General features: G+C 61.5%; 4 protein-coding genes across 13 annotated transcripts in view; 2 read left to right on the top strand and 2 right to left on the bottom strand.

The window, feature by feature from the left end:
• Positions 1-294: 294 nt before the first annotated feature.
• MRPL54 (mitochondrial ribosomal protein L54) lies at positions 295-1,476 on the bottom strand. The gene is made up of 3 exons (XM_079328272.1): positions 1,318-1,476; positions 818-974; positions 295-544 (listed from the first exon to the last, which is right to left on the bottom strand). The coding sequence occupies exons 1-3, from the start codon at positions 1,391-1,393 to the stop codon at positions 412-414; spliced, it is 366 nt and encodes a 121-aa protein (XP_079184398.1). The 5' UTR covers positions 1,394-1,476; the 3' UTR covers positions 295-411.
• On the top strand, positions 1,448-7,971 carry APBA3 (amyloid beta precursor protein binding family A member 3). Its single transcript, XM_079328271.1, has 10 exons — positions 1,448-2,592; positions 3,057-3,096; positions 3,490-3,635; positions 3,776-3,862; positions 4,387-4,545; positions 4,870-5,049; positions 5,239-5,451; positions 5,975-6,094; positions 6,812-6,952; positions 7,035-7,971. The coding sequence occupies exons 1-10, from the start codon at positions 1,549-1,551 to the stop codon at positions 7,104-7,106; spliced, it is 2,202 nt and encodes a 733-aa protein (XP_079184397.1). The 5' UTR covers positions 1,448-1,548; the 3' UTR covers positions 7,107-7,971.
• Positions 7,972-8,155: 184 nt separating this feature from the next.
• On the bottom strand, positions 8,156-19,204 carry TJP3 (tight junction protein 3). Its single transcript, XM_079328108.1, has 21 exons — positions 18,720-19,204; positions 18,236-18,335; positions 15,191-15,358; positions 14,975-15,099; positions 14,670-14,772; positions 14,069-14,492; positions 13,666-13,769; positions 12,622-12,781; positions 12,448-12,535; positions 12,193-12,257; positions 12,015-12,090; positions 11,710-11,866; positions 11,394-11,502; positions 10,733-10,952; positions 10,217-10,413; positions 9,919-10,014; positions 9,629-9,699; positions 9,216-9,527; positions 8,826-9,092; positions 8,572-8,606; positions 8,156-8,453 (listed from the first exon to the last, which is right to left on the bottom strand). The coding sequence occupies exons 1-21, from the start codon at positions 18,911-18,913 to the stop codon at positions 8,354-8,356; spliced, it is 3,171 nt and encodes a 1,056-aa protein (XP_079184234.1). The 5' UTR covers positions 18,914-19,204; the 3' UTR covers positions 8,156-8,353.
• Positions 19,205-19,655: 451 nt separating this feature from the next.
• PIP5K1C (phosphatidylinositol-4-phosphate 5-kinase type 1 gamma) overlaps positions 19,656-23,102 on the top strand; it is a 49,726-nt gene continuing 46,279 nt past the window's right edge. For 2 of the 10 annotated variants that reach the window (XM_079328679.1, XM_079328678.1), the window contains exon 1: positions 19,658-20,148. In XM_079328679.1, the coding sequence (XP_079184805.1) occupies positions 20,055-20,148 (94 nt within the window). In that variant the 5' untranslated portion in view covers positions 19,658-20,054. Of the gene's footprint in view, positions 20,149-23,102 lie in introns of all 10 variants that reach the window. The other 8 variants (XR_013776971.1, XR_013776975.1, XR_013776972.1 and 5 more) reach the window with 6 other exon arrangements.

Below are 23,102 nucleotides of genomic sequence, written 5' to 3'. Positions count from 1 at the left end.
AGCACAGGCTGCTCAGGGCCCAAGATCCACCGGCCAGGGACACAGTGACATGGGTGTGTCATTTCCCACCCCACATCCCTACGGAGCCCTCAGCCCCATCTGCTGTGGCACAGCTGGTGATGGAGCAGGGAGGTCCCGTGTGCAGTGTGAGCTCTCTCTACGACCAAGAACCTGAGCCTGTCTTAACAAACACATTGAGACCTTGTGGCCTGTGTTGCCTCAGCCCTTGGCATGGAAGGGACCTGCACCAAGTTTGCACAGTGTCTTTGTTTGTCACAGCCTTTATAACAGGTATCAGCCTCACTAGAGATTTATTTTTTATTTACAGAAAGGAGAAGAGATCAAAAGCCAGGGCAGGTCCCAGTGCCATCTCTGTGCTGGCACACGGAGAAGCCCCAAGCTCAGCAGCACCTACAGCTTCTTGCCCTTCTTCAACCTGTTGCGCTGCCATGTGTTGTACTTCCGCAGGCGCCTCCAATACTCGAGCGAGTCAGGGTCCAGCTCCTCCAGCTTCTTGGGGGGCCCGAGGTGGATCTTAAACAGCCTGGGGGTGAATGCAGAGGATGTGAGGCCGCAGCAAGGAGGACAAAGGGACAAACACCAGAAGGAACAATGGACATGAGTGACCAGGATGTGCAGAACCTTCACCCCACATCCACAGTGCACCCACTCCTGTCTCCTGATCCTGGGGAAGGTGTTTGGATTGCAGAGGAGTAGTCTGCCTCCTCACAGAACGCTTCCCTGTCCCTCTTACACAGCTCTGTGCCCCTGGAATGGCACCTCTGTTGGGACACAGAAGGGAATGGGCAGCACGCACCAGTCGGGGTACTCGGACTCGGGCTTCAGGGCCACCTCCGGACCCTCCTTGAAGTAGTTGACCCCCATGGCGTGGGTGGCGAGCATGGTGGGGTCCGTGCACACCTCCGGCCCCTTCAACACCTCCTTCGGCGCCCCCTTGCCCTTGGGCTTGGCGGCTGTGGGGGAAAGGGCAGGGTGAGGGCAGGGTGAGGGCAAGGGGTGTGCCGGGGCACAAGGACGCAGACAGGGGAAGGGATGGGGACTCGAGGGCAGCGGCATCGCAGGGCGCGAACAGGGGCCGGGGGGGCGTGGGGGGCACGAGGAACGGAGCTGAGGCGGCAGCGCCACCGGGGAGGGCGCGGAGCCGAGCCCGGGGACCAGGACGCGGGGAGAGCCGATATCAGGGGCGAGAAGCGCGGCACCAGGACACGGAGGGACAGAGCGATACACGGGGGGACACATTGGGCCGGGACCGAGGAGCGCGGGCCGGGGCCGGGGCCGGTGCTCGTGCAGCCTCACCGGGTTTCTTGGCGTAGGCGCGGGCCGGGGCGCGGAGCGCAGCTCCCGCCGCCCGCAGCAGCCCCCGGGCGGCCATGGATGGGCGCGGGGCACGGCGGGAGCGGGGCGGGGCCGCGCCTGCGCGGGGCCGGCGGAAACGACGTGGGGACCGTCCCGTCCCGTCCCGTCCCGGGCGGAGGCGCCGGTGGTGCCTGAGTCCGGCTGGCCGGGTCCCTCCCGGGCTGCCGGCTCATGGAGAGCGGCACCGCCATGGACTGCCAGGGAGCCGCGCTTCCCGCCCCCGGCGGCGGCAGCGATGACGCCGCGGAGCCGCGGGCCATGGACACGGAGAACGGGCCGGACACCCCCGGGCGCTGTGCGGGTGGCGGGCGGCCGGAGGAGCCGTGCCGTACGGCCCCGCAGCCCGGCAGCGGCTCCGGGCCGGAGGCGTCGGGGCCCGCCGCAGCCCCGGAGCTGGCGGGAGGCGCGGGCGGACGGACCGAACTGTGCCGGGGCTCGGGAAGAGCGATGGCAGCGGAGGCGGTGCCCGAGTCGCCGCAGGACTCTGCCCGCTGGGAGTCCAGCGCCGGGAGCGCCTCTCGGGCCCCCGGCAGCGCCGACCCCGCGGGCATGGAGCTGGATGAGACCCCCGAGCCCCGCGCCCGCCCGGGCAGCACCGAGTGGAGCGAGGATGTGGAGGACGAACCCTCGGAGATCCAGGGGCTGCTGGCTCAGCTCGAGACCCTTGACCCCAACCTCCGCGACCGCTCGTCCGCCCCAGAGCAGGGCTCGCCGTGCCCCTCGGGCGCTGGTGCCCGCCGGGGCCGCGGGCAGTGCCCGGGCAGGTGCCGGCCGTGCCCGCTGCACGTGGCCACGGGCCGGGGCCTGGCCATGCCGCCCTGCTGCCCCCAGCACTCCGCCTGCGAGCGGCCCTGCCACGGGCTGCTCTTGGCCGAGGCTGGCCGGGAGGACTTGCTGAGCCTCCTGTGCTACGAGGGGGGGCTGCCCGCGGCTGATGCCGAGACCCCCTTGGCCCACTCCGATGTCCTGGCTGGGACCAACCTGGAGGTGCTGCAGGCTCAGGAGGAGCCAGCCACTGTGGAGAAGCCCGAAGGGCTGAGGAGGCCAGAGAGCTCGGAGGGAGAACATTCTGGCAGCTGCTGTTATGGAGAGGGGCTTTGTGAGGACGAATCTGCCTGCGAGGGTGCTCAGGAAGGGTCCCCGGAGCTGGCGTGGGCAGCCCTGCCTTCTGCTCTGGCCCCCGGGACAGAGCAACCGCCCCAGGGCGCTGTGACTGTGAGTGCACTGTGCCTTGGGCTGCGATGGGGCAGCAGGAGCCAGGACACGCCCCTTGGCTCTGATCCCTCCTGGGTCTGGGATGGGGACAAAGGAGAGCCAGGGACGACTTCCCTCAGGTCTCACAGGGCCTTGTGCTGCGAGATTGCCTGGACAAGACCCTCGATACCAGCTTTGGCCCTGAATGCATGCGTGCATGGCTGGCTGATTCATGTGTGCCCTGGGGCAGAGGCCGGTGGGTCCAAACAGCCCCTCTGGTCCTGGGATCCTATGTCATCCTCTCCTCCTCTGCACTAGCACCCCCACAGGCCTAGGACCCTACTCCTCCCTGTCCAACCCTGGAACCCTATGCTGTTTCCCCCATCCCCAGGGACCCTCTGCTCTGGCCACTGCTCCAGGGCCAGGCAGGCTCAATCCCTGAGGTCCTAGCCACAGCCCAGCCTAACTCTCTCATTGCTTTGCAGAACAGGAGATCCTCATCATCCTGCCCAGCCTTCAAAGAGGGTGAGTTGTTTCTGTGCTTGCACAGCAAGAGCTTTCAGGAGTCTTGACCCAGCTACTCTGACCCTGAATGGGGATGCTCGGGGAGGGAACAGCCAGCTCTTCACCCATCCACAGTGGGTGCACCACGCTCCACGTGGCTTGTTTGAGCCTTTGCTGAGGAAATAAAGGTGTGCCAGGGATCAGGGAGGGAGTATCCTTGGGGGAAAGGGATGCCATGTGTTCCCACGGGAAGGAGGAAGCAGCCCTGGTCCCCAGTGATGCCAGGTGCCCTTGTACCAAGCACTGAACTGCTTCATCATGTGTAGGACTGGCAGCTAACAGGGAGCAGGCGTTGGTACCCCCAGTTTCAGAGGTGGGGGAGCAGCCTCTGCTCAGTCCCTCCCAACACCTCAGTTCCAGGCCCTTGTGACCCAGAAGACTTGCTGGATGGTGTGATTTTTGGGGCCAAGTACCTGGGCTCCACGCAGCTGGCCTCAGAGAGGAACCCCCCAACCAGCGTCCGCATGGCGCAGGCCCAGGAGGCGGTGGACAGGATCAAGGTGCAGGAGGGATGGGGGCCATGGCAGCCCCAAGCCTTGCTCCCTTGTGGATGTGGGGTGGTGCTCAGGATCTGCCTGAGGGCACCTGGCTGTGGGGCTGGGCCCCAGCAGGGTCCTGTGACCTCTCCCTCATTCTGCAGGCACCTGAGGGGGAGTCCCAGCCCATGACAGAAGTGGATCTGTTTGTCTCCACACAGAGGATCAAGGTGCTCACAGCTGACACTCAGGTGAGCAGGAACAGTGGTAACCACGTGGCTCTGTGGCTGTTTCGACATTCCTGTTTGGTCTCAGGATCTCAGCTTTGCTCCCACACCAGGTGGGTCTTGCCTGTGATGGCCTATGGATGAGGACACCCATGTGGAAGGGGACATGTCACTTCATAGCCATCCTGTGTCATGTCCTTGACTCTCTGTATGGCTGCACAAGGCTTTCCATGCAACCTGTACGCTGTGGAGCTGCTGGGTTCCCCGGATCTGGGGAACCCAGGCTTGAAATCCGGAGAGCTCTTTGCCTCAGGATTAATTTATGCATTACAGCAAGAGGGAAGAGCTGTCTTGCCACCTGGCAACATCAAGGACACAAATGAGTCCTTGATGAAGGATCTGTTTGTAGGTTTTGGTACAGCCATGGTTTCTGCCCACCAGCACCATGGCCAAACCCTTCCTGCTTGCAGTGCCAGCAGGTTCATGGCTGCCCACGTGGTCTGACAGCCCCGAGAGGGCTGAACTCTGTGCGTGTGTTCCCTTGCCAGGAGGCCATGATGGATCACTCCCTGCAGACCATCTCCTACATTGCCGACATCGGCTCCCTGGTGGTTCTCATGGCGCGCCGGAAGCTGCCGCGGCGCTCGGAGGCGGCGGAGGAGAAGCGGCTCTACAAGATGATCTGCCACGTCTTCCACTCAGCTGATGTGAGGCAACACACGGATCCCCAGGGTGGGGGGGTGGCCCTGGGGACCTGAGTGCCATTCCACTGTAATAACTGGGTGTTATGGGCTGGGGCTGCAGCAGAGATCGCCCCCTCTCCACAAAGGAGAGGGCAAGATCCCAGCCTGAGCATCTCTGTGTCGTGCAGAGGCCCAGTGAGCAAAGTGGAGGGGAGGGGCCCATTCAGGCAGGGAAGGAGCCAGGACACCCTGGAGCTCCCAAGGACGATTCCTGTCCTGGAGTCATGCCTTGCAGGGCACTGGGAGCAGTGTGCTGCAGCCCTGAGCCATAGGCCCGTTGTTCCTCAGGCCCAGGTCATTGCCCAGGCCATTGGGCAGGCGTTTGGCGTGGCTTACCAGCGCTTCCTGGAGGCCAACAGCATTGACCCGAGCGAGCTGAGCCCACGCCAGTACAGCCGTGCCCTGGAGGACCAGGAGCAGTACAATGCAGAGCTGACCCACTTCTCCCAGCAGGAGAACTGCAAGGACGTAAGAGCTGCTCCGGGGGGTGGGGACTATGTGGGGAACCTGCTGGCACCTCTGTGGCTCCCTGTGCAGCTGAGGTGCTCTCTACAAAACCAGAGCCCATCCCAGCCAGCTGTGAGCCCTGTGGGCTGGGACATGTGCTCCACGACTCCGGTGGAGGTTATGACCATAACCCAGCTGTTCTCCCCTCAGGTCTGCATCCGGAAGCAGAAGGGGGAGATCTTGGGCATCGCCATTGTGGAGTCGGGCTGGGGCTCCATCCTGCCCACCGTGGTCATCGCCAACCTGATGCACGGGGGCCCCGCGGAGCGCTCGGGAGAGCTGAGCATTGGGGACCGCCTCATGTCAGTCAACAGGACCAGCCTGGTGGGGCTGCCCCTGGGCACCTGCCAGAGCATCATCCGGGTCAGCCAGGGCTGGGTGACTTCCTGCCTTGCTCCACGAGGGAGATGGGGACTGGCCTGATGATGAGGGAGTGTCTGTGACACTGGGATTCCTTTGGGACCCCCAGCTTTGGAGGCAGGTGTGCAGAGGTCATACCTGCCCTGCAGACTGTGACAGTTCCTGCTCAGAGTGCTTGGAGGAAGGCAGGGACAAAGCTGGGGACTGTACTTGCTGTGGCCCTGCCTGAAAAGGAGGGTGGAGGAGGAGGCAGGCACCTGTCCTGAAGGGAACCTGTTGCATCATTTACCTCTCATTAGGATGGGAAGGAGCTAAAAGCAAGGACAGCATAGCCTCAGGGGCAGGAATATCTTGGGCTGGGTTTGTAAGTTCTTGTCCCTGGATTAGTATTCACAGTATCTCTTTGTGTGCCTGAGTTGCCCCATTGAAAACAGGTTGCTAATCCTCAGCCCTCATGTGCTGCTTTGCCCCTCAGACAGTCTGAATAGCTCTCCAAAATCTCACCAAGCCCCATCCCTCCTTCCAGGAGCTGAAGCACCAGACCGAGGTGACACTGAACATTGTGCACTGTCCCCCTGTCACCACAGCTGTCATCCGACGCCCTGACTCCAAGTACCAGCTGGGCTTCTGTGTTGAGAACGGTGTGGTGAGTGCCCATGGGATTGGAGCTGGGCCAGGCTCTGCCTGAGGGGCAGGCAGAGCTGCCTGTGTCCAGGAACCAGCACCCAGCTCCCACACTCCCTGTGCTTGCCTGGGCCAAGGGGTCACACAGCTCTGCTGTACACAGCAAAAAGCTCCTCCTGTCTGCAGCACTGATGGTTGTATCCCTCTACTTGGTGCTCTGTAGCTGTTTGCATTCAGGGTGGTGGCTTCTTCCTGGCTTTCTGGGTGTGACCCCAGTGGCAGTTGCTGTTGTCTCCTGTGCCCAAGCCACTCTCTGCCCTGGGCTTTCCTGTCACCCTTTTGGGAAGGCAGAGGTGCATTCCTGGGCTCAGTGGTGGGTGATACCTCGCACACCAACTGCTCCCCCTAGGACTGGAGATGTGGGTCTCTCCTGATGACCCAAGGAGAAGCTCAGTCTCTGCAGCCCAGGCCTGGGGGGGGGGCAGGAGGGTTCAGTGGGTGGGGCACCACAGCCTTGTCAGCCAGGGGACAAAATCCTGGGGGCTGCCCTGGCCCCAGCTCAGCACATCACTCTGGTGGCAGCAATGCCCAGGGAGGTCCCTGCCAGGGACTGGAGGAGGTGTGCACCCCAGGCAAGAGCTCTGGCCAGGAGCCCATAGGGGGTGAGGGTTTGGAGCAGTGGTGGCACAGGGCTGGGCTGTGGGCACAGCCCTGCCCTCACAGCACGCCCTGCTCCCAGATCTGCAGCCTGATGCGCGGGGGCATCGCGGAGCGGGGCGGCGTGCGCGTGGGGCACCGCATCATCGAGATCAACGGGCAGAGCGTGGTGGCCACGCCGCACGACAGGATCATCCAGATCCTCACCGAGGCGGTCAGCGAGGTGAGCCAGGCCCCAGGGAGCTGCTGGGCTGAGAGCTGTGCACCAGCTCCAGCTGGGGTCTCTAATCTGTGTCTCTGCCTAGGTACACATCAAGACCATGCCAGCCTCCACGTACCGTCTGCTGACAGGGCAGGAACAGCCCATCTTCCTCTGAGCCACCGTGCCTGGAGCAGGCAGGAGCGAGCCTGGGGCTGCAGGGGCAGGACTGGCTACCTTCTGCCCCAGCCCTGCATCAGAGCCCTCAGCAGGGCCTAAGTCTGCACCTCTTTTGTTTTACTCAGGACACAGTGGGACACTGGGGGCTGATGCCAGCCTGAGCAGCATCAAGGCCTGTGGTGCCATGCTTTGGGCACCTCTTCTCCCCCTTCAGTCACCTCTCACCACCTCACAGTGCCTGAACAGTGCCTATCCTGCTGCTGCACAGGATCCCTCACCTTGGCCTTGTGCTAGTGCGGGGGGGGGTCCCTATGTGAAAGTTTCCCCCCCCCCAGTCACTGACTGTTGTACTTTTACACTCACCAACCGTGCCTTTCCCAAGGCAGGGACAGTGCAGGAAGCACAGCTCAACTCCAGAGCTCAGCCAGCAGAGCCCCAGAGCAGCACTGACCCTTCACACCTGTGTGTGTGGGGTACACTGGCACCCCTGAGGAATACCCAGCAGCTCCCAGACTCGGCCTTGGAGGCAGAACACTCCTGGCACCTCCTCCCATGGCTTGGCCAGAGGCCTGTTGGGGTGCAAACTCTCCATTAGACACGTTGCACCAAACTGGGAACCTGCCTCAGCTTTTTCCTGGTGCTGCCTTGAATCGCTCTGCAGGCACAGCCTGGCCCAGAGCCACAGCCCTTGGAGCAACAAAAGGGAACATGGCATTGCCCAGCCTCACATCCCATGAGCTTGGGGCTGTGAGCCTTTTTGTGAGCAGCCCTCTGGGCCCCCAGGGCTGCAGCAGTGCTGACCTGGCTGTACCTGTGTGTGCTTGGTTGCTCTGAAAATAAAAATTTTGGGAAATATGGGAGGCTGCATTTGAGGAGCTGCAGGGAGACTGCAGCAGAGGAGACTCAGCTCTGGGGGGCTCATCCCAGGCCTGCAGTGGTGCCAGGCCCCAGTTCCCCCTGTGAGGCTTTATCATAATCAGAGCCACTGGCCAGGGAGGTACTTTACCATTGTACACAAGGCCACCCAGCACCTCCAGAAACAACCTGTTCTGATCCAAACATCCCTTTTATTCCAGTAGCAGTGGCTGTGGCCAAAAGGGAAGGAGGCACATGGCAGTGCAGGCACTTTGTGATGCAGGATATAGTAGGATTGGGCCCAGCCCAGCCTGGCCACAGGGGCACTGCCTGAGCTGTCACCTGCACCCAGCTGTGCAGGGCTGTGGGAAGGACAGGCCAGCAGTGCCACTACACATCTGTGGCTGGGCCCCACTCATAACCTTCATCCTGGTCCGAGTCATCCCTGGCCCGTGTGAACCTCCTCCTGACCGCCTCGTGCTCGTATTCCCTGGGGGACAGAAGGGTGGTGATGGCTCTGTGTGACAGGGACAGTCCCCTTCCAGGCCTGTCCCCAGCCCTGCATGACTGCCATCCCCACCCCACACGGCTGTGATCCCATCAGGTACCTGATGCTGTCATGGCTCCTGCCCTGCCGTGGCACCTGCGGAAGAAGAGGTGGGAGGGGTCAGGGGCTGTGCCCCAGCCTGGGGCATTTGTCCCTGGACACCCAGAGCTGGGCACAGACACACAACTGGACCCTACAGCAGCCAGAGGTGACACCCTGCCTGTGCCATGGGGGTGGGAATCACACTCCAGAGTCAGGCACAGTGTCCTCCTCTTCTGCCCCATTAGGCTCTTGTAGCAGTCTAGGCCAACCCACCTGTTCACTCTGGCTGTGGCTTGGGGCCAGCTGTGCTGGCTTGGAGGAGTCCAGGCCATGGCTTGGGGCCAGCTGTGCTGGCTCAGAGGAACGGGCCAGCCCAGGCTGGTCATAGGCATCCTCTGCCTCACCATCAGTGAAGGCACCTGTCTCCCCATCCGTGTCGTCGTAGTCACTGTTGGCGTGGCTGTCACACGTCAGGTAGCCTGAGGCCACCCTGCTCGGTGGGTTCAGCACTTCCAGACTGTCCTCGGGTGCTACATCTGCCTGAGGGGTGGGGACGACAGAGACATGGGACCCCAGCCATGGAGGGCCATGTGCAGCCCTATCACCTGCCTGGCTGCAGCCCCAGGAGGCCAAGCCTTGCCACAGAGAGCCTGTGCCCCCTACCTGGTCTGCTGTTGTCCAGACAGGCTGGTTTTGCTGTGTCCTTATGATGTCCTGGATCTGCTCGTACCAGGCATTGCCACCTCCACTGAGGCTGATGGTGGCTGTGAAGAGGTGGCTGCAATTCTTCTTCATCTTGTTGGCCTGGGCATAGAGACGCCGGGAACTCTTCCTGGAGTCGGGCGCCAGCCACTGCCGCATGGCCTTGATGCCCTGGCGGCTCTCGGGCTGGCAGAACACTACCACTGGGTAGTACTGCACGTAATTGAGGCGCTCCACGGCCGAGGGCGTGATGTCCAGCAAGGCGTGCTTGTTCTGGGGCAGGGCACAGCTGTCAGCCCTGCTGGGAGCAGGGATAGGCACCAGGGGCTTTCCACAGGCCCCAGCTGGCTCCAAGGACGTGGGAAAGGTCTCACCTTTTCTGCAATCTGCCGCACCGAGTCCAGCTTGATGACCTTGGACGATGCCCCATCTCGGGGCACACTCGCTGCAGGACACAGAGGTGGGGCATGGGAGGGGCTGCACCTCCAACAGCCCCAGGTTGGGCATGGCCATGCCCAGTCCCAGGGCTGTGCCCCTCACAGAGAGGGCAAATGAGCCCAGGAAGGTGTTGGGGGAGGTGTCATAGGGAGGGAGCCAAAGGTAAAGAACTCTCCCACTGTCTGGCTGCTGGATATCATTTTCTCCTCAGAGTGGGGGCACTTACGGGCAATTTCGAATAGCTCGGGCAGCTCCCTGCTGAGCTTCTGCACAGCGATGTCTGCGATGGGGCCCAGGATCACCACTGGCCGCTTGAAGCTGGCTGTGGGAGGACAGAGGTGCTCAGGGTGAATGGGGCCAAGGGCAGAGGTCTCAGCACCAAAGCACCCAGCCCTGCTCCTCATGGTGCCCACAGGCCTGCAACTTGCCCTTCTTCCCCCAGGAGAGGGGGCCCATCAACATGTACAGCAGGGCAGCCCCAGGACCAATGTCCTCAGGGTGGGTCAGACTGTCCTGCTGCCCACCTTCCTTGAGGACCACCCTCTCATAGGGTGGGTAGCGCCCCTGCTTTGTGAGGGCAGACAGGTCCTCCCGGCTCTTCCGCAGCATCTTCTTGGCTCCCCGCAGGCCCCGCAGCTTCCAAAACTCAGCCCTTGCCCCAGAGGGGTTGGTACCAGATGTGGCTTTCAGCACCGACTCCAAGCTGGCAATCTGCTCGGCCCTGGGAGAGGAGAGGGCTCAGGACCTGCAGCCTCTGGGTTTGAGGAGCAGGTCAGAATCTGGCACCGCTGCTCGGTGGCACAGCCAGCAGAGGTAGATTTCTTTCTGTGGTAGACTTCTCTCTCTGGCTCTTTCATCAAGCTAACTTGACCATCAGCTGCCCCACCACCCTGTAGGGATTTTACCAGCTCATGCTTCCCACCATTGCCCCACCAGCCCTTGCACTGCCTCTCACTGAGCCCACCATCCATGTCCCCAGCTCACTTGGGAGCCTCCTCTGGCTCTGCTTGTCTAGGGGCTGTTCCTGGCTCCATCCCTACCTGCTCTGGTTGGGGATGATGCCCCTCTCCTGCTCCTGCAGGTCCCTGCCCATGCGCACAGCAAGCCAGCTCCCCAGCCTGCCCCGGTACATGGTGTCCAGCACGTGGAACACGTCCCCACGGACAAAGCTGAGCCCTGACGGTGTATCTTTCTCAAAGTCAAAGTGTGTCCGGATGTAGAACGAGTCACCCACGTTGGACGAGATCATCTTCCTGTAAACTGAAGCCCAGAGCAAGAGCGACCATCAGGGGAAGAGGTGGCTGAGGAAGAAGATGCTGGAGAGATTTGGGAAGGCACTAGGCTGGCTGGGAGGCTCCACAGCAGCCCTTGCTGCTAAGGAGAGTATTTGGGACACCTTTTCCTCCCATGGCATTCTCAGGCATGCTGGGGACAGTAGGACTTGACTCCCCAGCATATACTGGCCTCTCCAGGCTGAGCCATGGTGCCAGAAAGCCCCTGTGCATGGGGAAGCTGAGGCAAAAACAAGGCTGGGATGGTCTTGTCTCCTCCCATCAGCTCTCTGGAGGAGGAGGAGGGGGGAAGAAGGACCACCCTGCAGGGATGGGTAGGGCCATGGCAAGTCCAGCATGTCTGATGCTTGTCCAGAAGAGACAGAGGTTGGAGAGGCACAAGCCCAGGATGAACCTGGTCACCACTCACTGTCCTGCTTGCTCTGGATCCACAGCGTGACCTCCTCGCCTGGGGGCAGGGCCATGAGATATTCCACAGCCTCCTCACGGGTCAGGTTCTGGAAACTGGTGTCATTCACCTGCCACAGAAAAGCACTTGGACATGGTCCTGCCAGCAGGACAGAGGACATGGGCACCAGCAGGGGACCCAGGGACAGCAGTACCCAGGGCAGAGTGGGAGAGGGAACGGTCACCCTGGAGGCGATACCCTGGGGAAATACTGGACCCAAAATGGCTGGGGCCAGTCCAGGTGCAGCAGCATATGGAGCATTTTCAGCCTCAGATACCTGCAGGATCTGGTCACCTTCCCGAACGCCCTGGCTGTCAGCCAGACTCCCCTCCTGCACGCTCGACACGAAGATGCCCACGTCGTTCCCGCCCGTCAGCCGCAGCCCCACGCTCTTGGCCTTCACAAACCGCACCACCCTGGAGCTGGTGCTGTACCTGCCATGGGGAAGAACAGTCAGCCCAGTGTCATGCCCAGGGGACATGCAAGGACAGGACAGGGAGGCGCTGACCCTGTCACCCAACCCTGTGACACGGCAGCTCTCCATGTCCTCCAGCAATCCCCCCTTTCCTCTTGCAGACATACCCATCCTTGTGGGCAGCTCTGGCAGTGGGGCTGGTGTGGGGGCTGTGGCCATCCCTCTCCACGGCTTCCAGAAGATCTGCAGGAAGGAGAGCAGGTCCAGGAGCAGGTCCAGGCTCTGCCAGGGCCTTGAGCAGTGGAGATGCACAGGAGCCTGAAGCCCCCTCAGTGCTCCACTCACCTGGGCTGTGAGCATCAGCTACAGTCACCTCAGCCACAGACTCCCTGTTCAGTCGTCTCCTCTCCCTGGAACAAGGTCGAGCAGGATTTAGGCAGGGCACATGGGCAGTGGAGACAAAAGAGCAAGCTGGGAATAGCAGTAGCACCTCCAGGGATATTAGCTTAGGAATGGAGAACCAGCATCCCCAGGCTGGTGGAGAACACAGCAGGATCTCCCAGGGGACAGAGGGGCTCACAGGGACAGTGTGAGCCTTACAGTGAATTTGTCCTGGCAGCAGCTGGAGCTCGTGGGGAGGCCTCCGGTGATGCCGAATGGGACAGCTCAGAGTCGATGTCTGAGATATCTGCAGCCAAAGGAGGGGAGATGTATCGGTGGCCATGCAGCCCCTGGCTGTGTTTCTGACCCTGGCTGTGCCACCATGTGTCTCACCGTCCATCCGGGAGCTGTCACTCTGGCTGTCAACGTCAGGGATGTTGACCAGGAACTGCCGGTGGTCACGGAGGATGAGCAGGGTCAGGATCCCCTCCGTCTGCTCAATGAGCTGCTGGGTTTCAGCCAAGGACATGTCCTGGCTGGCTACCCCATTGATCTGGAGGGGAAGAGTGGGAGGCCTTAGGGCACCTGCTCCTGGGAAAGCCACGCCCAGGAACACCCCACTGGGATGGGATGCTCTGACTGCCATTTTACTGGTCCCTTCCCAGCCCCTCCAGCCCAGCCCCAGATCCTGCAGCTTCACCTATCTGTGTCCCTCTTCCTGGCTGCTTCCCAGTGTGACCCCATTCTGTACAGAGGAAACATTAGCATGGCTCATTAACACCCACTTCCACTTTCCTTGGGCTCTGCCCAGAGGCAGGATTGCAGATCCCTCAGACACCTGAAGCTCAGTTTTCCTTTGCCCTGGGCCCAGCACTGTCCCTCCATGCTCTGAGCTGGTGCAGGGAGTCAGGCCCAAACCAGGCCCCAAGGCTGGGATCTCCCTTAGTGGTAGCTGCTTTTCAAAACAGACTATGGGATGTAATCCCTTCTGTTTACCCCAGAGTCACTTTGGCACCAGTTCCCAGCAGCTACGGGTCTGCCTGGACCAGGTGTGCGAACAAAGGGTCTCCCTCCCTTCTATTTCCTCCTCCCCAAATACTTAAAGCATTGTTTTATCTGACAAACACCTGTAACTGTTATCCAGTGAGGACATGGACACACAATGGGAGACCACACACTGTGGGGACAGTGGGGTGGACATGACCCCACTGTGACAGCAGGACATGCCACCAGCCCTGGCAGCAGGGAGCAGGGTGTGAGAGCCCCTGCAGGGTCCCTGGGACAGCCAGGGGTGCTGGGACAGGGAGTAGGCACAGACAGAACTGCCTCCAGCACAGCCATGGCTGTGTCCTGCAATGACACCAGCCAGGGATGAGCCCTCCAAAGAGGGGCAGATGAGACCCCCAGAGAGTGCCCTGCACCCCAGGGCCCCCCTACCTTCAGGATGAGGTCTCCCTCCTGCAAGGAGTTGCCCTTGGCTGCCAGCCCGCTCTCCACTATGTGCTTGATGAAGAGCTGACTCCCCAGCTTCACGCCATACTCTGCAGCAAAGACAGCCGTGATGGCAGCAGCATCAGGCAGATGCAAGACCATCTCAAGGTCCCCCTTGGCACCAATGCCACAAGCCCCAGCTTCCCTTGGGTTACTGGCAAGCCCCAAAGCTGAGCTCTCCATTCCCCAGCTGAGGGCAGGAGGTTCAGTGCACCCAGCATGGCATGCACTGCCCGTCTGTTGCAGCCAGGCCCTGGCACCCACCCAGCTATCATTGCCTCCCTAGAGGAAGGCATGGCCAAAAATCAGGAAACGAGACCCAGGGACAGCAGCAGCAGGAGGACCTCACCTTCATTCTGCTTCTGTTTCACCAGGACTGACTTGATGGGCTTCATTGGCACATCCTGGCGCGGCAGCCGCTTGAAACCTGACACCAGGGCCAGCCCGTTGGTGTCCCCATCCTGGCCAAAGGCATTGGCAGAGCCATGTCGGCCGTGGCCTCTCCGATCTGAGCTACCCTGCATCCAGTGGCTGCTGTCCTGGCTCCGCCTCCGGCTCCGTGATAACGGCTTGTGGTGGCGACGGTCATCGCGGTGGTGACCAGAGCTCCTCTCGCTGGATGAGTCCCCATCGTAGCCCTGGCTGTGATCCAGGTCATCCCGGGAGCGCTGCAGCCTGTAGTCCTCGTCTGAGTCATAGTGCCGGGGCACAGCAGGAGACCCAGGGCTGCTCTTGCTCACAGGAAGGTGAATCTTCTTTGGTCTTTTCAGCGTCTGCAGGTGCAAAGTGAGCAGGAGAGGATGGTGGATACAGCTGTGTCTGCAAGGAAGTGTCCCTGCAGCAACTCCCAAGCCCCAGAGTCTGGGCATGTGTGGACAGGGGATCTGGGATGGGGACAGGCACAGCGTGAGCATGATGCCAGCGCCCATCCCACCTCAGGGCACACTCACAATGTTGGCAATCTTGCCACAGGTTTTAAGTGTCTGGATGGCGACAGAGGATGGGACGTTCTCCATGGAAAGGCCATTCACCATCACGATGTGATCCTTCCTCCTGGGAGGGAAAATGCAGCTGTGACTCTGTCCCAGGCACAGCTCCCAGCCCGGAGAGCTGATGGGGTGGTGAGTGTGCCCCAAGGGATCCCGTTCCAGCCAAGCAGGGCAACAGTGCTGCTGGCCCTGTCCCAGCAGGAGCAGTTCCCCATCCTTCCCACCCTTGCTGGCAGCAAGCACTCCCTATAGCCCTGTGTACTCACTGGAGCTGACCCATTGCTGGTCCCCCAGGCACCACATCTGAAACAAACACCGCTGTGTCCCCAGTTGTCCTGTTGGGATGGTCACGGCCTCCAGAGACAGCAAACCCAAAGCCCCGGTGAGGGTCCTAATGGGTGTGGGTAGAAGGGGGGTCAGGCAGAGCTGACCCCACAGACCCCATCCCCTTCCACAATGAGGCCACTCCAGGTAGCACTCACCCTGCTCAGAGTCACTGTGTGCTGCTCCCAGATCACCATCTCCTCCATGGTGGGCACCCACCAGCACAAGCTGGGGACAGTGCCAGTGGCAGCCGGACGGCCAGGGGGCTCTGACCGGCTCCGGCTCCTCTTTGCAGCTGCTGGCCCCTTCCTCAATCCAACATCAGGCTGCAACAAAGAGTAGCAGCAAAACTGAGCCATCAGCACCAGGGGCTGTGACAGAGCCCCTCGGTGCCAGGGCACTGGCATTGGCAGCTATGTCACATCCCAGCTAACCCTGCATGGCTCTGAAGCCAGAGCTGCCTCTGTGCACCATGAAATCACACCCTGGGGATCCACTTCCATCACCTCAGGCACGTGTCCATAGAAGGGGAGTTTTTACGCAGGGCAAGGAAGGACTCATCTCCCTAGCTGGTGGTCTGACTTTGCTCTGTCCCCCTGGAGCTGGCAGACCTTGTGGTCCTGGTCTGGATGGTGTTTCAGTGCCTATGCATCCACTCCAGGCTCCAGCAGCTCTGCCAGCTGGTTTGGTAGCACCACTGCCCCAGTTTCACCATTTGTTACCCTGGGTTTTCCCCAAATCCAGTGTTTCCACCTAAGGCAGATGGGCCTGACTGACAGAATAATGTCCCTTTGAGGTGAAACTCCTGGGGTGGGCCCTGGGATCTCCACTCCTCGGCTCCTGGCTCCCTGGAGGGAATGTCAGCATGAACCCAGACAGACCTGGGTTCCCCATGATGGTGGGAGACAACAGGAGCAGAGCCTCCCACCAGTTCCCATGGGGTGGGACAGGGAAAGGCCACTTTGATCAGGGCCTCACAGAATCATCAAGGCAGGAAGATGCCTTCAAGATCATCAAATACAACTGGGACTCCAACACCACCACAATCACCCCTAAACCATGTCCCCAACAGCCACATCCATATGCCTCTTGAATGCTTCCAGGGATGATGATCCCAGCACCTTCCTGGGAAACTTAATCCATTCCCTGACCAGTGAAAAAATTATCTAATATGTAATCTCAACCTCCATTGGTGCAACTTGGGGCCATTCCCTCTGGTCCTGACACTTGACAGAAGAAGCTGATCCCCACCTCACTACAATCTCCTTTTGGGAGCTGTAGAGAGCAGTGAGGTCCCCTAAGCACCCTTCTCCAAACTGAACATCCCCAGTTCCCATGGCACCACATGGCTGTGGTGTCCAAGGGCTCCGGAGTGGCTGTGCCAAGGCTGTGCTCAGTCCCAACATCCCCCCAGTGCAGCTCAGCCACCCTCAAGCCCAGCCAGCAGTGCCCACATTGGTGCCACAGGGAGTTCAAAGTCTCCACGAACCCTTTGGGAATTGGCCACGGGGAAGCTTTGGTGGGACATAGAGACACTTCGTGGGCAATGCTGGGGTGATGCCACACCAGGGATCTGGCAGTGGGCAGCCAGCTGTGGGCAGGTGATCCAGCTCTACCCTGGCACAAGGACATCCCATAGGCAGCCCTGGCTGGAGCAGTGTTGAAGCAGATGGCTGAGCCCCCAAAATGAGACCAACCTGAGCCCCTGAAACGAGACCAAACTCACTGCAGCCCTGCAGAGGGCTGGGGGAGGCCTGGGGTAATCATTCACCCAACAGGCAGGCTGCAGCCTCGGGTGTGGAGGGCAGAGTCCCCTGTGCGTCACCAGCTGCTGAAACCAGCCCAAGTGCCTTCCAGGGACACGTGGGGGTACTGGGGCAGGGCAGGACCCCAGTATGGCAGCACCCACTGTCCTGGCACTGGGAAAGCTGATAACAAACAGGAAGTCCCAGTGTGATATTAGGGTGGTTTCAGCTCTGTCACCCATGTTGCTTGTGCTCCCTGGGCACATGCAAGTGACATGGTGTGACCTGGAGCAGCCAAATCATCCTCCTCCCTAGGGTGGTGAATCTGCTGTGCCAGAGCCACCCCTGATGCCACCCAACACAGCCCCTCATTGTCCCTAGCTGGCTGCCACTACAGTCCCACCACCACGGTGCCACAAACTTGCATTCCACTGTTGCCCATGGCTCTCCCCAGACAGTGGTTGGAACAGCATGGGGATGGCAGCAGCTCCAGTGGCACAGGCAGTGTGCCCCCGGTGCCACCAAGCCCTGTCCCTGTCCCCAGTCTCCCCCCAGGATCTGGCGTAGGGCCTGCAGCAGCCAAAGGCCGAGGCTGGCAGCAGGTGGAGCCGGCTCAGCCGGTTTCCGACAGAAACCAGCGCGCACCTGGAACGGCCCCGCAGGGAGAGGCAGTATCTGGGCAGAGCTGACCATGGCCCAGCCCGACACACCCAGCACCGGGCACGGGCAGCACTGCGAGCCCCACACCGCCCCTGCTGCCCCACACACCTACCGTGGCGGCACCTCCCAGGGCTCTTGAAGCTAAATAAAGCCAAGATGTGCTGGGACAGCTTCATCCCACAGCCAGGTCCCCAGTCCAGGGCTGTACCTGCCCCCGGGTGACACCACCAAAAATGCTCGCCATGGGGACAGCAACGAGTCAGGGGGTCATTTATTGGAAAGTGTCACACACTGTCCACCTCAACCGTGCACACAACCAACCCCGCACCCATAATGCTTCCCAACCTCCCTCCCCCCTCATCCTGACAACCTCAAAGCCTTCCTTGGATCAGCGAGGTCCCTGCTCTCCGCCAGTGCTGCAAAACCACTTGTCCCTTGTCTGGTCCTGGCCATGCAGCACTGAAGTCCCGGATCCCACCAGAAGCTGCTCTACCCCAACCCACCCCCACACAAAGAGCGATGAGCTGATCCCAACCCCCTGCTCTGGGAAAAGGTGTCTGGAAGGGCTGCTCCGGACCAAGTGTAAATCAGCAGCAGAGAGGCACGTCCTCCAGCGCTGGGGTGCGGAGCTCTGATCCTCCGGGGTATGTCCCTGCTACGGGACAGAGCTCCAGAAGGGTCACTAGGTCCTGGAGCCACCCAGAGAGGGACAAAGCATGGCCGGTTCCCAGGTGAAAGCACGGCTGAAAGCCAGAAAGCACAACCGACAGATCCCGGGGGACAGAGTTAGGCACTCACCGAGCCTGGGATCCGACCAGGAAGGAGCTGAGCTCCCGGGCTGGTGGCAGTGGTGTCACTCCAGGGTGCCTTGCGTAACCCTTTGTGGCCCAGACTCTGCCTGCAGCGGGGAAGGAGCAGGAAGGGGGTTCCGGGGCAGCTTCCCGGGCACAGCAGGTCTCCCGGACGGTGTCTCTGGTGTCCTCCACCGTGATGGAGGATTTCCTCCACCCGCACCCATCGCCCTCCCAGTGCTGCACCAGGACAGGCTCACAGGATACCGGGCATGGACAGCCACATGCCTGTGGGGTTCCTCCCCGCAATCCTTGCCCTGTCCAGGGAAGCGTTGGGACTCTGCCCCAGACTCCCAAACTCTCCCAGCGTTATCCACTGTCCCAAGAGGGGACAGACACGGGGTCACAGCCTGGGGATCCCTGTCCTGGCAGGTGTAGGAGAAGCTGGTGATGGCTGCTGCCCCCTCCCCTTCCCTTGCCCCTGTCCGCACCTGAGGACCAGGTCCTCGTCATCCCTCGTCCCGCGGGGCCGCTTTCCGGCGGTAACAGCGATCAGGTCCACGCCGCGGGTCTCCACCTCCCGCCGGGGCCGGTACCGCTCCCAGCCCAGCGCCGAGGCGTCGTGGGGGGACCAGTTTCTGCGGAAGCCCCCGGCCCGCAGCCGCCAGCCCAGGGCCGGGGCCATGCTGCCGCCTGCCCCTCCGCTCACTCCTCGGCACCGGCTGCTCCCGGCCGAGCCCCACGGGGAGCCCGGAGCAGCTCCCGCCGCTCCCCAGGACCAGCCGCAGCCGGGAGCCCCTCTGGCGGGGGCCGGCGCCGCCGAGCAGCATCATTAGTGCCGGTGGCCCCAGCGTTGCCTCCCAGCCCCGGCTTCCCATCCGGGACACGCGTGGCCCCGGGGCTCCGAGAACCGGCGGGGCCGGCCCGGGCTGACCCGCGCCCCGGGGCTGACCCGGGCCGGGCGGCGCCACTAGATGGTGCCGCGGGGTCGGGAGGAGCTGGGACCCGGCCGGGCTGGGAACCGGCGGCGCTGAATGGAAAGCAGCGTGTCCGGGTCCCGGTGCACCGCAGGCCCGGTCCAGTCCAGCGGATTGTGCAGCTACAGGGAGTTCTCGAAGACGGGAAGGGGGGGCGGATAGGGGCCGCCCGCGACCGGGAAGGCTCCTGGACGGTCCCGGTGCAGCGGGGGCAGCGCGGTGGGAACCGAGCCGCAACGGGACGGGGGCCGCGGGCTGCGCCGTGCAGGGCCGATCACGCCCCCGGTCACGCCCCCTGAAACCACGCCCCCGCATGAGCCACGCCCCCACTGTCATGGGCATCCACAGGCCACGCCCCAATTGCCATGGCGACCGACATACTCCCCGCCCCCGGGAGCCCCGCCTTCACTGCCATGGCAACTGGCCGGCAGGCCCCGCCTCCAGCGGAGCCCCGCCCCGGTGCCATGGCGACCGCAGGCCCCGCCCCCCGACCCTGTGGTGTTTTCCCCTCCACCCGAGGTGTCGCGGCCGCCGCGCCGTGAGGGACCGGGGGCAGTTGCTGCGGCCTTCCTTATCCCTCCGCCCCCCCCTCCCCCTCCGTCGAATCCCACAGCCCGCCGGTTATCGCGACAGCCCTCTGCTGCATCGCAATTAACTCCGGCGGAAAAGCCCAGCTGTGCTTCCGGCACTGTTCGGGGCGTGTCTGGTCGCGGCGCCACCCGCGTTCTATGGTCCGCGGCGCTCCCAGGGTCCCCCGCGCCGCGGCCGGTACCCGGGAGGAGCGCGGCGGCGGGCGCTGGCCTGTCCGGGGCCTGTCTTGCCCCGGGGCTGCGCCTGCCCGCGGCCGCCATGGAGCTGGAGGTGCCTGAGGAGGCGGAGGGCTCGGCCGCGGCGAGTGGCATCACTCCGGAGGCCAGCTTAGGGGGACCGGACGCGTCAGGAGGTAACGCGCCGCGAGCACCGGGGAGCGCCCCTGGCTGTCCCCCACCCGGCCGGGCCCCGGCGTGTCACCGTGTCCCGCCGGTTCGCAGTGGTTCAGCCCAGCGGGTCCCTCCCGCGGGGCGCTCGGAGTGGTTCGGTCCAGCGCCCCCCCCCTCCCCGGAGTGCGCCCCCCCCAGACACGGCGTGGTCCCGTCCAACTGCTGCTTCCCTTCTCCCCCGGCCCCGGGATGGTTCCGCCCCCGGCACGGGATCCCGGGACACCGGGGGACACCGGGATGGGGCTCCCCCGTCTCTCCCCTCGGGAGACTCGGAGCCACGAGGGGTAGCGGCGACGCCTGGACCACCGTGCGGGCCACAGGCCGCCCATCTCCGGCACTGCTCCCAGCCCCGGAACTGAGCCCGGCTGGGCCTGGAAGGCCGTGGCGGGGGCGTCCTGCTCGCTCCCTTCTCGGGGGCCGCTCCCCGGAGATCCCAGGGTCGGGCTGGAGGGGGTTGCTCGGGGGGCCGGGCAGACCCTGCAGCGGAGGCCGGGGGCTTTGCCGCCGGCCGGGTCCCTCCCGCCGGAGGGGCCCGTTTGTCAGGGCCCAGAACGAGCCCGAGCCCTGCAGCGGCATTGGCAGAAGGTTTGGGGTTCCTGAGTGGCAGGATGGATCCGTGGGGCTGTGCCTGTGCACCTGCCCCCGCCTCCGCCGCTGCCTAATTATTTCTAGTTCATTAACAGCCTCAGGATTGCTGGCTGAGCCGTGCTCGTGATGCTCGGCCCCGCTGCCGCTAGCCTGCCGGAGTCCAGGGTGCTCAGAGGTTTTAGCTGTGTGATGACAACCATCTCCTGTAGTTAGGCTTTTAAATGAGCATCATTAGATCTCCTAAGAACCAGCTAATTACAGTGGAAGCTGTGCTTGTTTCGCCGATGTCATCTGCTGTGCCGGGGTGTGGGTGTCGTGTGTAACTTTGGGTAAGGTGCCGAGGTTTAGCCGGGGGAAGCCATCCCCAGCTCTCCTGCTGCAGTTCCTCGGTGCTGCAAAGAAATGCAGGGGCTGGCAGCATGCAGCCTGCCTTCCCAAGGCTGCTTGCTGTGCTCCCACACACCCTTGGACCTCTTTTTGGGAGTGTTCTCCCAGCACAAGCAGAGTTGGCAGGTGATGCCAAGGGAGAGAGAACCTCTTGCTGATCAGAGTTACAGAACAGTTTGGTCTGGAAGGGACCTTAAAGCTCATCTTGTTCCACCCTTGTGCCATGGGGAGGGACACCAATGAACAATTAAAATACCATTTATCCTTCTGATTTCTCTGTCACATATCTGGTTTTTGGGGAGGGCAGAGGGTTGTTGCTCCAAACTAGGCAAAGCATCTATGGAGACTCTTGCTCAGGAAGGGTTTAAGCAGGGAGCGTGTATTTTTCCTCTTCCATGAACAAGTAAATCTGAATTTATGAACCTGTAGGCTGTCTTACCTTATGCTGATAGTAAAAAAGATGAAACAGAGCCAGTAATCTCACCGATGCTTTGATTTCTCAAGTCAAGTTGCTTACTCCTCACTTGGGTAGCGTCCAAATTGTGTCACTTGGCCTCAGCTGTTCTTGCAGCTGGAGCTGCTGGGGGCTGGGGACAATGTGCACAACAGCAATTGAGTTTTTGCTGGAGAAGAATAAGCCCTGGGGGATGGAGGTGGCCTTAGATGGGCTGTGGGATGGCATGGCTGCACCTGCACAGGGTAGGCTGTGCTGCAGGTCTGGGGCTGGCACTGTGGTCTGAACTGGGGGACAGATCTCCATGATGCCTTTGGTGCTGTGTGGAGGTGTTGAAGTGCCCATGACCCACTGACACTGGTGCTTCATGCTGCTCCCCTTGTGCTCATTGCTCTGCACGTGCTGTTGCTGAAGGATCACCAGCATGGCTGAAACTGCTGCCTGGCTCATGGCTGGAGGGGGTGCTGTGCTCTGCCTGAACAACATGGCAGGGTTAATCCAGGCTGTGGGCCAGGCCAGCACAGGTCTTCCCAAAGCCCTCAGCAATTATAGAAAAATTACCAGTTAGTCTGGTACAGGAGTAAAATTCCGTGGAGAAGGGCTGGAAATTGGGAAGGCCTTGGCAGTAGGTTGACTAAAGTTACAGAGTGTTCTAAAGGGAACTTTGGGAAATCTCATGCTTTGAGGGAGAAAATCTTTCTCATTGGCTGCAGCAGGGCTCATTCATGAACACACAGGCCCAATTTGTCCCTTCCTGAGACCTTGGCTTCAAAGTTTTAGAAAGTTTTGTGACCAACTGGTTGAAAGGGAATTTCAAAATCTAATGGCTGTACCTTCTCCCTGAACCTGTACCCTGATGCCCTAGGGAGACCCTGCAGGGAGTGTAAGGGGCTGTTCCAGGGTTCTGGTGAGCTGTGGGCAGGAGCAGAGGTGTGGGGAGGTACAGTGCTGTGAGGTGACAGGTGAGTACTGGGCTTGCTTAGGCTGGGGTACCCTGATCCCACGGATGGTTGGGTAAGCAAATGGTGCGTCACCATTCCTCTACCCAGGTGCAGTCTGGAAACCTTTTATTCAAGGGTGGTTGATTTGTTGGAGAGCCGTTACTACAAAAGAACTGGCATTGTCCAATGTTGGACAGCAGAACTGGCCTCCACCATCCCCTTTCTAAAGTGGGAATTACCAGTGTAATAGGGAAATAGAGTTGACATTGGATTTATTTCCGTTAGTCAGGTCTCCTATTACAAGGGATGCAGTCTGCCCAGAGCTGGAGCAGAAGCCTCCAATGTTTTCTTCAGGGTTGGATTCTCATGCTTTGGAAAGCTGATATGATTTAACAAGGTTTTACACTCGTGTTGGACTGCTGTCTTGACCTCTGGCTGAAGGAGCAAAATGAAGATCCCAGCCCCAGCCAGGTGTGCTGTGTGCTGGTGGCACCTGTGTGGCTGTCTCCAAAAAGCACTGGGAGAGCATTGATTGCAACAGCCCAGG

This window comes from Erithacus rubecula, assembly GCF_903797595.1.
Source record: "Erithacus rubecula genome assembly, chromosome: 28".
Classification (NCBI taxonomy): domain Eukaryota; kingdom Metazoa; phylum Chordata; class Aves; order Passeriformes; family Muscicapidae; genus Erithacus; species Erithacus rubecula.
The sequence above is the reverse complement of the archived record's forward strand: the minus strand, read 5'-3'. Positions and strand labels throughout refer to the sequence as shown.